At 44.1% G+C, this 16255-nt stretch overlaps 1 protein-coding gene across 2 annotated transcripts in view; it reads left to right on the top strand.

The window, feature by feature from the left end:
- The window catches only part of LOC124593696 (nascent polypeptide-associated complex subunit alpha, muscle-specific form-like), a 338173-nt gene that overhangs the window by 230948 nt on the left and 90970 nt on the right, over nucleotides 1–16255 (top strand). For both annotated transcript variants that reach the window (XM_047131999.1, XM_047131998.1), the window contains exon 4: nucleotides 3419–3658. In XM_047131999.1, the coding sequence (XP_046987955.1) occupies nucleotides 3419–3658 (240 nt within the window). The remainder of the gene's footprint in view (nucleotides 1–3418; nucleotides 3659–16255) is intronic.

The following is a 16255-nucleotide window of genomic DNA, read 5'->3' as shown; positions in this document are numbered from 1 at the left end:
AAAGAGAGTGTGGGAAACAACAGGGGACAAGGGGTAAGACAGGAACCAAGTGGATTGTTCAGCTTCGGAAAGACTGGTTGGAATTGGGGATCAAGGTCGAAGGAAAGGAAAATTGGAGGAACAAATATACACCAACAAATATGCCAGAGATCAGTGACAGAGAAGAATACAGGAAAAGATTAGAATGTCACCAGTGGAGCCGCCAGGAGAAACGGAAACTGAAGATCTCGGAAGAAGAGCGGGAGAGGAGAAGAGAAAGAATGAAGAGGTTCTGGGAGAAGAGGAAAATGCAATCCACGAAGGAGCTACCCGTGGTCCTACAGAGACCGTAACGCAAGAAGAAGAAGAAGAAGAAGAAGAAGAAGAAGAAGAAGGTGAACATTATTCATCGTTATTGGACCATTTGAAAACAGAGCTGCAAGAAAAATGCTGGCGACTGGACTGCAAAAAAGTTCTTTTCCATCACGACAATGCACCACCTCAGCAGTTGTGGTCCCAAAATTAATGGAAATAGCATTCCAACTCTTTAACATCCCCCCTGTTCTCCAGACTTGGCTCCCTGACTACTGTGTGTTCCCCAATTTGAAGAAATGGCTGGTGGGACAAAGATTTTATTCAAACGAGCAGGTGATTACAGCAACTAATAGCTATTTTGCACACTTAGACAATTCCTATTATTTGGGAGGGATCAACAAATTAGAACAGCATTGGATGAAGTGTATAAGTCTAAAAGGAGACTATGTCAAAAAGTAAAAAAGGTTTATTCCAAACACATAAGTAGTTTTTATTTTTGCACGGACTTTTCAAACACCCCTCGTAAACCTTGATCCCGTGGTTCGTTGACCGGTGGATGACAAAACAGAATGACTGTGGTTTGCCGCGGGCCATTGTTGTTCAGCCATCACGGCACTGTGCGAGGCATCCGTATGGTTCAGGTCGTTAATGCGAGTGTCATAACGCTCATAATCACTAGCAATGGAAAACACGTTTTGCCCTGTCCGAAGTTCGAATGCACTTGGATTAACATTTCTAACGGAGGCCGCTGGTCGTTGTTTATTGTGATTCTCTGGACTACTTTTGTCTCAAGTTCCAGGAATACACAGTTCGCTGCTGGACATCGGCGGCAATGCGAGGTTGGTCCGAAGATGCGGCGAACAATGAAGGTATTGTCGCTATGTCGTTCCGCACTGGAGTATCATCCAAATCTTCGCGGACATTTTGCGATTTTGCATAGGAATGTCCATGGCACTCATGAGCACATGTTGAGAGATGATGTCGACTTTTCTGAGTGAGGTATTGGCGAAGGAACAGTGTAGTTGAGCTGTTTGTAATGGTAGCCATGTCGATGGCCTTATCAAACTGACAGATTTTTGGCTAACAGCAAAATCGCAGCGCGACGTGGAAATTCTAGGTCACCACTGTTGGAAATGGGGTACTGGAGGTGTGATAGCGGAATAGTGACACAACATGATACTATTTATTGCTAAGCACAATATATATGAGTAGAGTAATCGTTACATACTACAGAGCATACTAACTTCCCACTGGCTCACAGGCCAGAGATCCTCCTTTCCACGAATCAAGATTTTAATCCACCACAAGCCTACAGTAAATATGCCATCTAATACAGAATGTTCAGTGTTTTTTAAAACTCATTGGGAACTGCATTTTGCAGGTTGTCAGTTGTGAAGTTCAGTAACTTCTACTCTACATGTGAATGAATGCTAGTTTTTTTCTATCAAAATGTCAGAAGATTGTTTACTTTGTGCACTTTGGTTTGGCAGTGTGATTGGGAATAATATTCTGTGGAAATCTGTTTTTTTGCATAAAACTATGCAGTAAGATCTAAACTTTTTCCCTGAGGGAAAACAGACTAATAATGCACCCAGACAAATGGCTGAAAATGTACACAGTTGGTTAGATAAGTATGGCATGAAATAATGATTCCCCTGGCCTCTAAACTTCACATCAAAATATTACTCTGCGATTATGGTCTGTATTATATTGGCTGAGGCCCACTTGACTGTTTTTGATGCTTCTCAAGAGTTAGTAGTACTACTTTGCAACTATATACGACCATTCACAATGAAAGCTCAGATATGGAAATCATTAGCATTTCAGAGCAACCAAACAAGTTGTGTTGGAAGAATGCCATCTACATCCTGTATGTAGGGAAAGTTTACACAACCGGTTGCTTATTCAGAAATAGTATTTGAATGTTGGTTGCTTATGAGAAGATTGTGTTATGCCTCTTGTAAGGCAAAGAAAGTCTGCCACCACATTGCAGAATTAAGACAGCAACGGGATAGTGGCACCCGAGGGCTGTGGTTTATAATTTTATGGTATTGTTATCGTTTTGGTTGGAATAACACGACTTGTGCAAATACGGAATAGACAGATTCGAGAGGGCCATACCACCATGCAGGATCTTAATAGCTCCATCTGAATAACACCTAAGAGGACCAACATATTGTTCACTCGACTGTACAGGATCATACAGCCACTTAACGTTTGCTGAGCCAGGTAATGAACTTGTTTGCAGCAAGGCAAGTATCTACATAGAAAGTGGTGCACTTGACAACAAATTGTTTACATAAGTGGCACCATGTCGTCTTCTCAGACAAGTCCTGGTTCTGTGTACGTCGTCATGTTGAATATATCCATTGTGGAGGGTGCAAGGAGAGAGAATGTTAATAGCTTCTATGCATCACCATCACACTGACCTTACATATCACATGACATTATGGGTGCATGTGATTACACAACAGTCACCTCAGGTTCGCATAGCTGGTAGTTTGGACAGCAGGCATTACATTTCTGGTGTGCCAAGGCCATTGTCTATTGTATCCTCAAGGTATCTGTGATGTTATCTTTCAAAGAAATAAAACGAGACTGCATGTTGTTCAAGCTGACCTGACCGCCTCAATACAGGTGGTGTTCAACTGATCCCGGGCCAGCATGTGCTCCTGATCTCTCACCAACGGAAAACATCTGGTCATGGGTTGCCGAGAGATTAGCACGCTACCACTCACCAGTCACTGCCATTGATGAACTTTGGCACAGCACTGGAGTTGCACAGAACAACATTCCTGTATAAGTTATCTGAGCTGTTTTACGTGAGACTCTGCGGAGGTAGAACTGTAGCTGCTGCCAGAGAATCCAGCCCGGTATCCTAAATTTATCACCTGTGGTAAACTCCCCAGATCACCTAAAATTTTTATCATGTATTCTTCTTAATTTACTATATACACACATGAAGTTAAACTCCATCTTGGAGGTGATGTTTTAATGATATGAATGCAATGATTACGTCAGAGGCAATCATTTGCCAAAATGGACAGGTTTTCAACGTTTTTGTCCAACTGTGGCAATCCAGTAGGCTGCTTGTAGCTCATCTTGCCCTGTTTGATTGTTGCAGTGTGCCGATGATGATGAAGTGGTGGTCCTTGCCGAGATCCAGAAGCAACCGTACCCGTACCGGCGATGCAAGACCCCTACCAGCTTTGACACCTCCTCTGTGTCTAGCTGTGCCTCTGCGTCTGCTGTTTCTACCTCCTCCTCTACCTTCGAAGGTGGGAGCAGAATGGCACCTCCGCGGAAAGCACACCGTCTTTGTCCGCGGCACCAAGAGTACTTGCGGTTGATGAACCTACAGCAGGTATGTCTGGCCACTCACGGCACTGTTAATAGAGTAGGTGCCATTTGCCTTTTAGGATCCTGTACACTGCTATCATCTCTTCAGCAGGAGTTCTTAAGTCATAATACTGCCAATAGTTCTGCGAATATTTTGAAATAAAACTTGTTTTGCTGTCTCTGCATTGCCTTTGGGGATGCTGCAGCTGTAGACTTTTCTTAAATAAAGTAATAAATTGTTCCTGATGTGTAAACCAGATTAAACAATCTTAGTTTGAATATAGGTGCAGTAATCTAAATAATGTTCACCAACTGTAAGTTTTAAAGTTCAGTAATAATACTTTATTATCGTTTGTCATACACTGAATGCAGACTGGTAATTAATCTCATCAGCAAAATTAAATGGATTTAAATTGCTTGGCTCCCCATATAGTGAGTGGATTGTCATACACTGAATGCAGACTGGTAATTAATCTCATCAGCAAAATTAAATGGATTTAAATTGCTTGAGCTCCCCATATAGTGGATTGTAAGCTCACTATATAATTAAAATATGGGAAACACAACATGTGCTCAAGTTCAAATACTAAACACACAAAATAGAAGTACAGTAGTCACATGCTGGAATCATTCTAAGTGTGGATCAGTGCTGAAATAAACAGTGTCCCAGCTAAATAGAAACAGACAGAGTTATAGTTTGACTTGATATAAGATCACTCTAGCTTTTAACCAGCTTAAGATTAAAATGCAAGGTCTACCAAACTACTGGCAGAATAAATCAGAGCACTGATTATTGTAAATTTTTCCAAGTCCCCACTGAGCTACCGCACAGAATATTTCTAAGTGTCACGACCATCATCACAGAAAAACTTCTATCCCCTAAAACTGTATGACATGATCACTGTCCAAACCAGCATAGGTCCTGCGTCTTCAACTCCATCCAAGTGTGAACGAGCAGGATAGCCATCACCTTTTATAAGTTTGGTCCTCCCTACCATGGAAATCCCAAATATCTACCGAGCGGGGTGGCGCAGTGGTTAGACACTTGACTCGCATTCAGGAGGACGACAGTTCAATCCCGCGTCCGGCCATCCTGATTTAGGTTTTCCGTGAGTTCCCTATATTGCTCCAGGCAAATGCCGGGATGGTTCCTTTGAAAGGGCACGGCTGACTTCCTTCCCCGTCCTTCCCTAATCCGATGAGACCGATGACCTCGCTGTCTGGTCTCCTTCCCCAAACCAACCAACCAACCAAATATCTACATCACTTAATGGCCAACGTTATTTACAACTTTTTATACAATAATAGAGTCTTAAAGCTAGCCACATAATCAGAAGTGCCCTAAAAAGTCCAAATAAAATGACATATTGCATTTGATTCTAAGTTACAGTATTATAAAAAAGATAGCTGCTACTCGCCATATAGTGGAGATGCCGAGTCGCAGATAGGCACAACAAAAAGACTGTCACAAAATAAGCTTTCATCCAAAAAGGCCCTCGTCAAAGGTGGACGACAGACAGACAGAGACAAACACTCATGCAAACGCAACTTGCGCACACGACTGCAGTTGTGTGTGTTTGGGGACGTGGAGGGAGGGAGGGGGGGGGGGATACAAATTAAGGAAACGTTGTGTGCTGTGTGTCTGTTGCTGTGCATATTATGATGCTTGCTATAGATAAAATCTTCATCTTTTTTTCCCCATGACGTTTCTCTATGGATCAATAATAAACTGTTCAAATTTTACATCATCTTCAGCAGTACTTCTCAGTCCACAGCGTTTTGTAACTGGAACTTCAGTTATGGACACCCTATATATACAAATATCACCTTAAAAACCATGCTAAAGGCCACTCCAGGCCCCTGTGAGTCTTGGGGTTAGAATAGGCCCAAGGTATTCCTGCCTGTCGTAAAAAATGACTAATAGCAGTCTCACATGTTTCGGCCTTATGTGATTGTCCCCTATAGGGTTTGACCTCCATTTTTCAAAATTTTCCCGAAGAGTGAGCCAACTGGGGAAGGGCACCTTACATGGTACATAGTGTCCATCATGCACTGAGACCTCTTGCATCCTTCGTCAACGCTCATTCTCCAGCTGTTGGGCGAGGCCACCCTCCAGGGTGCATTTTCCTCCATCATCTGTGCAGTATCGCTTTCTGTGCTGTCGATGATGATGTACTTCTTAGCTCATTTGTGCCTCCATCACGGTAACCAGTCCATTGTGGTGAAACCACCATGTACTCTGTTGGTTGTAGCCCCCTGACCACACAGGGATCACTGTGCTGATGCCTGCGCCATTAACTCCCCACGTATGCCGAGGAGTAGTTGCCCGTCACCCTGGGGCATCAGGACTCCCAGCAATGGCCATCCTACCAGGTGGTCTTTGCTGAAGCTGGGTGGTGCCCATGGAGAGAGCCAGTGGTCAGAGTGTGTGGCATCAGGGCGGATGACGCACCATGAAGCATAGTACGTCATCTCTTGCTGGTGATCAAATACCAGCAGACTCTAAGCGGTCAAGGTCTAACTTCAGTGCTAAGAAATAAAACCCCAAATTGCCCCCCCCCCCCCCCAGCCACACCCTGGGAAGAACACCAGGCTAAGGATGGCAGCGAAGCTTATTCATCCCAGTACCTTGTATGTACAAGAGTTGATGGGGAATCTTTCTTGTCAATGAAACCTCAGTTTTTTGTGGAGCATTTAGAGGACAAGTTTGGGGAGGTGGAGCACTTGCCCAAAATATGGTCAGGGTCGGTCTTGATCAGAACAGCATCATCTGCCCAGTTATGGGGACTACTCGCCTGTGACAAGCTGAGCGATGTTTCTGTTTCCATCATGCCCAATAAAAGTTTAAATATGGTCCAGGGTACCGTATTTCACAGGGACCTTCTTTTGCAGTCTGACGATGAGCTGCATTCCAATTCAGAGCAGCGAGGTGTCTGTTTCATCTGGCGTTTCCACTGGGGTCTAAGAGATGATCAGGTTGCCACTGGTTCCTACATTTTGGCCTTCGAGGGTGACACATTACCTGAGATGGTCAAGGTGATGGTCTAACACTGTGAAATAAAGCCATATATCCCTCCCCCGATGTGGTGTTTTTAAGTGTCATATGTCCTCCCACTGTACTTCCAGCATCACCTGTCAGGATTGTGGACATTGTTCACATTGCAATACTCCCTGTGCCCCACCTCCCACCTGTGTCAACTGCAGAGAGCACAATTTGCCTTGCTCGCCAGACTGTAGGATTCTCCAGAAAGAAAGAAAAATAGTGGAATACAAGACCGTGGACTGACTGACCTACACTGAGGCTAAGAGAAAATATGAGAGGCTACATCTTGTGCATATGACGTCAACGTGTGCCGCCACTATGACTACGGTTTTACCATCTTCCTTTACTCTGCGTACAGTTGGCTCTCAGAGCTGTTGCTCCTGCGCAATCTACTTCAGAAGTAACACCCCTCAACCATCAGGGACATCAGGGCCCACTTCTCAGCCAGAGAAGTGTAAGTCTTCTTCTGTTCCTCTTGCCAGGAAGGGATCCCTTGGGTCACTCCCTTCCCCGGTTCCTATCAGCGGCATATCTGACACCTGCAAGTTGCTGAAACAACCACAGGTAGCTGATCGTAGAGCTTCACGGTCCTCCTCAGTCCCTGAGACTGAATCAGTGAAACCCTCCCAGCCAGACAAACCTAAGGAGCAGCGAGAGAAACCAAAAAAGAAAAAGACCCCCAAGAACCAAGGCACTGCAGTGGCATGCACACCACCACTAGCTACAAGCTCTGTGTCTGAGGATGAGGTGAAGATTCTGGCGTCCACTGAGGACCTAGATCTTGCTGGGCCGTCAGACACAAGGGATGTCTATCACAAGTACTCCTCTGGTAGCAGCAGATGTCCCTGAGGCGCAGACTGCCTCATTGAGTGTTTCATGCCTTCCCAGTCTCATGATCACATAATCCTCCAGTGGAATTGCGGAGGTTTTTTCCACCACCTGGCTGAGCTATGGCAATTGTTAAGCTTTACACCTGCTTTCTGCATTGCTGTCCAGGAAACCTGCTCCCCACGAAAGCGGACCCTGCCCTCTGCGGCTGTAAGGTGTATTACAGAAACTATAGTGACTATAATAGAGTGTCAGGTGAAGTTTGCGTCTATGTCCTGAAGTCTCTATGCAGTGAACCCGTGCCCCTTCAAACCCCTCTTGAAGCTGTGGCTGACAGGATAAGGACACTGCAGGAAATAACTGTCTGCAATATTTATTTCCCTCCAGATGGTGCAGTATCCCTGAGTGTATTGACTGCACTGATTGATCAACTCCCTAAACTTTTCCTACTTTTGGGAGATATCAACACACATAGCCCCTTGTGGGGTGGCGGCATGGTTACTGACCGAGGTAGTGAGGTCAAAAATTTACTTTCACAACTCGACCTCTGCCTCTTGCATACAGGTGCCCCCCACACATTTCAGTGTGGCACATGACACATACTCGGCCATTGATCTCTCGGTTTGCAGACCTGGCCTTCTCACATCTATCCGCTGGAGAGCACATGACTACCTGTGTGGTAGTGACCACTTCCCCATCTTCCTGTCACTCCCCCAGCGTTATGCCCATAAGCTTTAAACAAGGTACACTAGGAAGCCTTCACCTCTGCTGCCACCTTTGAATCTCCCCCACATGGTGCCATCAATGTTGTCATTGAGCAGGTCACTACAACGATCGTTTCTGCGGCGGAAAATGCAATCCCTTGTTCTTTATGCTGACCCCGGTGAAAGACAGTCCCCTCCCCCACATGGTGCCATCAATGTTGTCATTGAGCAGGTCACTACAACGACCATTTCTGTGGTGGAAAATGCAATCCCTTGTTCTTTATGGTGACCCCGGTGAAAGACAGTCCCTTGGTGGGTGCCAGAAGTCGCTGAGGCAACTAAAGAGCGTTGGCGAGCTCTACAGCAATATAAGCGGCACCTTTCCCTAGAGCACCCAATATCCTTTAATCAGCTCCGTGCCAGCCTTAGCTATCTTATAAAACGACGGAAACAGGTATGTGTTGACAATTGGGTGCCATATGTCACCTTCCCAAGTCTGGAGGAACATCAGACGTCTTTTTGGTTACCGGACCCAACAGGTGTCCCTGGCAATTAACATCAGTGGCGTGTTATCTACTGACGCAAACGCAAATTCCAAGCACTTTGCTGAGCACTATGCTCGAGCCTCTGTGTTGGAGAATTACCCCCCAGCCTTTTGCACCCTCAAATGACAGATGAAAAGGAAAGTTGTCTCCCACAGTGAACCCCCATAACGCCCCATTTACTGAGTGGGAGCTCCTCAGAGCCCTTGCACATTGCCTTGACATAGCTCATGGGCCAGGTCGGATCCACAGTCAGATGATTAAACATCTCTCGTCTGACGACAAGTGACATCTCCTCGTCATCTTCAACCGGATCTGATACAATGGCATCTTTCCATGGCAGTGGCGGTAGAGCACTATCATTCTGGTGCTCAAACCCAGTAAAACCTGCTTGATGTGGATAGCTGCTGGCCCATTGGCCTCACCAACTCTCTTTGTAAGCTGCTGGAATGTATGTTGTGTCGGCAGTTGGGTTGGGTCCTGGAGTCACATGGCCTACTGGCTCCATGTCAGTGCGGCTTCCACCAGGTTCGCTCTACCACTGTTAATCCTGTGTCCCTAGAGTCTGCCATCCGAACATTCTTATCCAGGTGCCAACATCTGGTTGCCATCTTTTTTGACTTACGTAAAGCATACGACATGACCTGGCGACATCATATCCTTGCCTGATTTTAATTAAAACTTCCTGTTGCTCTGTACTTTCCGTGTCCAAGTCGGTGCCTCTCATAGTTCCCCTTCCATATTCAAGAGAATGGCATTCCGCAGGGCTCCATATTGAGTGTGTGTGTATTTTTAGTGGCTATTAATGGTCTAGCAGCAGCTGTAGGGCCATCAGTCTCACCTTCTCTGTATGCGGAGGACTTCTGCATTTCATACTGCTTGTCCAGTACTGGTGTTGCTGAGCAGCACCTACAGGGAGCCATTCACAAGGCACAGTCATGGGCTCTACCCCACGGCTTCCAGTTTTCAGCTGCCAAGTCAGGTGTCGTACATTTCTGTCAGCATTGCACTATTCATCCTGAATCAGAACTTTACCTTAATGACGATCCACTCACTGTAGTGGAGACACATCGATTCTTAGGACTGGTTTTCGATGTCCAATTGACTTGGCTACCTCACCTTTGTCAGCTTAAGCGGGAGTGCTGGCAGCAACTCAATGCCCTCCGGTGCCTGAGCAACATCAACTGTGGTGCAGATTGCTCTACACTCCTGCAGCTCTACAGAGCCCTTATTCAATTCTGTGTTGACTATAGGAGTCTGGTTTATAGTCCGGCAGTGCCCTCAGCATTGCATTTACTCTACCCAGTGCACGACTGTTGCATTCGCCTAGTGACGGGAGTTTTTAGAATGAGTCCAGTGACCAGTGTCCTGGTGGAGGCCGGAGTCCCTCTATTGAAGGTTAAGCGTGCACAAATGCTGGTCAGTTACGTTGCATGTGTTCATAGTTCTCCTGTGCATCCAAATTACTGTCTCCTTTTCCAAACCACTGCGGTTCATCTCCCGCATCGGCAGCCCAGGTCAGGGCGTATGATTGTGGTTTGCTTCTGCACCCTTCTGTCTGAACCAGAGACCTTCCCGTTACCACCTCTCCTCAAGGTCCATTCATGTACACCTCCATGTTGTACACTTAGGCTGCAGATTCTTCTGAACGTTTTGCATTGCGCTAAGGACTCCGTTAACCCTGCAGCTCTTCGTTATCACTTCCTCTCGATTCTCGACATGTACTGGGGCCATAAAGTGGTTTGCATCAATGGGTTGATGGCTGATGGTCACATAGGCTTTGCATACGTTAATGAGGGACATATTGAACAGCACTCCTTGCCAGATGGCTGCAGTGTTTTCACTGCAGAGCTGGTGGCCATATCTCGTGCTCTTGAGCACTTCCGCTCATGCCCTGGTGAGTCATTTTTCCTGTGTACTGACTCCTTGAGCAGCCTACAAACTATCAACCAGTGCTACCTCGCCATCTTTTGGTAGTGTCCATTCAGGAATCTGTCTATGCCCTGGAACGGTCCCGTCATTCAGTGGTGTTTGTGTGGACCCCAGGACATGTCAGAATCCCAGGCAATGAACTTGCTGACAGGCTGGCCAAGCAGGCTATGTGGAAGCCACTTCTGAAGATGGGCATCTCTGAAACTGACCTGCATTCTGTCTTATGCCACAGGGTTGTTTTGGCTTTGGGAGACAGAATGGCATAGCATTACACACAACAAACCGCGTATCATTAAGGAGACTAAGAATGTGTGGAAGTTTTCCTTGCTGTCTTCTTGCAGGGAATGAGTTGTCATCTGCCGGCTCTGCATTGCCCATACGTGGCTAATGCCTCCTCTGTCACAAGTGCCCACCTTGGTGTCACTGTGGCTCTGAAATGGTGGTCGTACACCTCTTGCTGGACTGCCCACTTTTAGCTGCTCTGTGGCGGACTTTTAACTGTCCCAGCACCCTACCTTCAGTATTGAGTGACAGTGCCTCAACAGCAGCTTTAGTTTTATGTTTTATTCTTGAGGGTCGGTTCTATCATTTGATCTAAGTTTTAGTGCATGTCCTTTGTCCCTCTGTGTCCTCCACCCTAGTGCTTATAGGCTGGAGGTTTTAATGTGTTGCAGAGTGGCTGGCTTTGCTTTTTATTCACATGATCAGCCAGCCATGGTAATCTGCTCTCTGGTTTTGATCTCTTCTATGTGTTTCTTGCGTCGCTCTGTGGTTTTCTTGTCCAATTTTGTCCATTTTAGTGTGTTTTGCCCTTCTTTCATTCTTGAGGTTTAATCCTTTCTTTCAACTGTGTTTTGTATGTCTCGATTATTTTATTACCACCCTTGTGAAACTATTTTAATTGGAACGAGGGACAGATGACCTAGCAGTTTGTTGTCCCCACCCCCACTTTTAAACCAACCAAACAACCAAAGGTCATTCCAGGCACTGTGCTACATATAAAATGCAAGATAGCTCATTGGTTTTATGTCTTAAAACAATGGTCTACTACCATGTTTTACAATTTTAGCCAGTGCAGGCATTTGCCTGCAGCGGAACAGTGACCATTAGAAATTAAAATTGTAGAACAGCCACAAGTCACACGTAACTACTTCTTTATTTTTGCACGTTCCACTTTACTAATGCAAGTATCTTTAGGGCTGTGGAAATACACTGTGTTACACTACCATATAATAAGATTTAACAGATTCAACGTCCAGTGGGATAACTTACATTACATAGGCAAGGGCCACACATTACGAATATTGGGGTTTGTTTAGAGCCACTGTCATAAATAAAATGGAGTAAGTTGGTTGTGCATAGTTAATATAAACACTCTGGTTAGGTACATTTTAAGATTAAACAGCAAGAGACATTATTTCTTGTTGAGCAAGTCAAAGCCCCATCAGTGTGTGTTTTGCTAGAAACTACCTCCTGAAGCATAATATAAAACGCTGTAATGCAAAAAACTCTAACAACACTAAACTGTGGCAAATATCTGCTGCTTTTTCGGGTGTTCACACATAGGAGTCTAAAAAGCATATCTGGTCATTAAAATAATTTTAAAGTTACAAATTAAAATTTTAATTGCCACTTCTAGGGGCATTAATGCACACACATCATGTAATTGTATATAACAGTTTGTTGATACCATTAAAACTAAAATGTAAATGTCGTGTGACTAGGGCCTCCTGTCAGGTAGATCGTTCACCGGGTACAAGTCTTTCAATTTGATGCCACTTCAGTGACTGGCGTGTCAATGGGGATGAAATGATGATGATTAGGACAACACAACACAACACCCAGTCCCTGAATGGAGAAAATATCCGACCGAGCCACTAGTCGAACCCGGGCCCTTAGGATTGACATTGTCACGCTGACCACTCAGCTACCGGGGGCGGACACCATTAAAACTGACCTGTATGAACAGATTAAACATACCATTCAGACATGGTGGCATGATTCCTCTTATGTCTAGAACTATTAGAGTGCAATATATGGAGAGGAAGTAAATAAACATACACATTGATTGACAATGTATATATTTGGTACATATATGTATTTGCATATACTCGTGAAGGTGACAACTTTCAAATTGCATTGAACATTGGTTTTTAAATCAGACAGCAATTAGCAAGATCATTCAGGTTGGCTCAAGGTCCATGAGAAATATTGGCCTCACAATGAACTTGGGATGTCGCACTAATTGCCTTGCCCAACATACATGGTGAACGCTCAGCTACATCCATGGCCAGGCAGCAGATCAGTATGGGAACGAAAAGGTACTGACTAAAGTCCTTAACTTTGTTGTTTATTATCAAGAACTTGACTGTATTTAAAGATGCAGCTATGACATATTAAAGTGGTCTCGAATAGTAGACAAGGCCTTTGCAGGATGTGCTAGAATTGTACTACAGTCGATGAGAGATGATTCGTGGCAGCCTGCAACACTCTTCCCGGCTTTCAACTGCTAAGCACAAATGGTTACTGGCAAAAACCGCAGTTGTTCATTGAGTCAGTGGTGTTGATAAATGGCTGAAATCGTTCAACTTGAACAAAGGTCCAGGACGCAATGGAATCCCTATAAGATTCTGTACTGAATTTTGTGACTGAATTAACTCCTCTTATAACTGTAATCTGTCATAAACCCCTTGAACAAAAAATCGTTCCCATTTCTTGGAAAAAAATCCAGGTTACACCCATCTCAAGAAGAGTAGTAGAAGTAGTCCACAAAACTACCATCCAATATCCTTGACATCCAGAGTCTTAGAACATTTTCTGAGCTCAAACAGAATGAGGGATCTTGAACAGAATGACCTCCTCAGTGCCATCAGCATGGATTCTGAAAACATTGATCTTGTGAAACACAGCTCGCACTTTCCTCACATGACATACTAAAAACTTTGGATCAGGGCAGTCAGGTAGATGCAGTATTTCTTGATTTTGACTCAGCATTTGACTCAGTACCACAGCAGTGCTTATTGTCAAAAGTGTGATCATATGGGGTATTAAGTGAAATTTATGACTGAACTGAGACTTTTTGGTAGGGAGGACGCAATGTGTTATCTTGGATGGAGAGTCATTGTCACCTATAGAAGTTAACTTCTGGTGTGCACCAGGGAAGTGTGTTGGAACCATTGCTGTTCCTGTTGTATATTAATGACCTTGCAGACAATCTTATTCTTTTGCTTGTGCCTTGTCCCATAGTTTTTCGCAGGGTCGGCATTGTTACAATCGGATTTGGCATGGTTAATTTGAAAAGGGGGACCAGATGCCCTTCCTGCTGCCACCCCATACCGCCCCCCCCCCCCCTCTTTCTCCCCGGGATGGAATCAGTGTACCCCAGCTGTCTGTGTCTAGAGTGTAAACCATGAAAGAGTTGTGGGGACCAGCCCAGTATTCACCTAGTGGGATGTCAAAAATCGCCTAAAAACCAAATCCAGGCTGGCCGGCACATCGGCCCATGCCATTAATCCGCCGGGTGGATTCGATCCGGAGCCGACGCACCTACCCGAGTCCAGGAAGCAGCGCATTAGTGCTCTCAGATAACATGGCAGGTGATGACCTTGCAGGCAATATTAATAGTAAAAACAGGCTTTTTGCAGATGTTGCAGTTATTTATAATGCTGTATAAAATAATCAGTCAGGTCTTGTTAAGATTTCAACTTGGTGCAGAAATTGACAGCTTGGTCTAAACTTTCAGAAATGTAAAATTATGCACTTCACAGAATGAAAAAAATATTAATATCCTATGACTATGATATCAGTGAGTCACTGTTGGAGTTGGCCAAATAAATGCCTGGGTGTAACACTTTGTAGGGATATGAAATTGAATGATAACATAGGCTCAGTTTTGGGTAAAGGAGTGGTAGTCTGGTTTATTGGCAGAACACTGTGGAAGTGCAATCAGTCTATGAGTGAGATTGCTTACAAATCACTCATGTGACTGGTTCTAGAACACTGTTCGAGTGTGTAGGAACCGTAAAAATGGGGCTAACAGGGGATATTGCACATACACACAGAAGGAAAGCATGAGTGGTAACAGATTTGTTCGATCTGTGGGAGAGTGTCAAGAGAAACTGAAGGAACTGAACTGAAAGACTATTGAAGATTGATGTAAACTATCCTGAGAAATCTATTAACAATGTTTGAAGAACCGGTTTTAAGTGATGACTCTAGGAATATACTACAACCCGCTACATATTGTTCACTTCGGGATCATGTGGATAAGATTAGAATAATTACTGCACAAACAGAGGCATTCAAACAATCACTTCCCGCACCTTATATGTGAGAGGAATGGGAAGAAAATCTAATAACTGGTAGAATTGGATGTACCCTCTGCCATGCACTTAATGATGGTCTGAAGAAAATAAGTGTAGATGTAGAGCTGTGACAACATTGAGGTGATTATGTAGAGATTTATGCAAAATAACATTACTTGGTTGGTTGGGATAGGTGCATGAAGGAGCTGCACCAAACCAACATGTCACTTCAGGGATCTTCTCTCGCCAACTCTACTGTAGCACCAGATGGAGTTCGCAGGAGACACTTTTTTTTACCCTCCCTGTTAGTTGAGTTTCCCCAAAAATCATTAGCTTTTTTTACATCAGGAAACCAAACCATGCATACAGCAGGTGACAAATCTACTTGAATTAAGACACTTTACTAATTCTAAAGTATGAATTTTCCAGTGAAGGTTGCAATCTATCTTTAGTCCCCAAAACTTCACACTTTCAGTGTCTTTTACTTCATTGTTTGAATAGACTATGTTGTAACTGGTGTAGTTCTGTGGCAAATACTGAATAATATGTACCGAGTCCTGTCAGAATTTGATGACGATTAATTTGTTTTACACAAACTGTAGATGATTTCATTAAATCCCTTTTCATAAAGAAAACTTGCACTACATTTTATTTCTATAACTATATGATACACAGAAAAGACAAACATAACGTTTTCTGACAATGCAAGCGAAAAATCATCATGTATAGCAGAAGCAACAAGGAATCCAAAATAGAAACCTGTGGTTCAACATTGCTGATTGCTTCTAGGCCAAAGCGATTTGCCAGATAGCAATGACTCTCCCTCATTTGAACTATTTCACATGCTGATGTTGCACCCTTTGATGTCAATGAGGCATACTGGTACTTGCTGTCATGTTTCTAGTTTGTTTCTGGCCCTTCAATGAGTGTAACAGATTTACTCAGTCATCAGGATGAGAGAAACCCAACTGTAGTGAAGAGGAGATAATGAGATTAGTTGCTAAAATGAGTATGGTTCAACTGGTGTTTGGCTGAGATTGGTTGATGCATTTGTGCTGATAGATTGATCTGTAGAGTAGCTCAAGTGCTAGGTTAAGATGAAAGGTAATAGTTGGTTGTGAGGTGGTGACATCAATGAAATTGAATGCCAAATAAAAGTTGTGGTAACAGATCAGCCTGTACCATAGCCTAATGTTTATGTTTGTGCCATATTTATTTGCTAGATTTCAGCCGTCTGCCAATTGTGACGTACTCATTTCAGTTGCTTGT

Source organism: Schistocerca americana, chromosome 2 (assembly GCF_021461395.2).
Source record: "Schistocerca americana isolate TAMUIC-IGC-003095 chromosome 2, iqSchAmer2.1, whole genome shotgun sequence".
In the NCBI taxonomy this organism is placed as follows: domain Eukaryota; kingdom Metazoa; phylum Arthropoda; class Insecta; order Orthoptera; family Acrididae; genus Schistocerca; species Schistocerca americana.
Note: the sequence above shows the minus strand (reverse complement) of the source record. Positions and strands in the feature narration are given on the sequence as shown.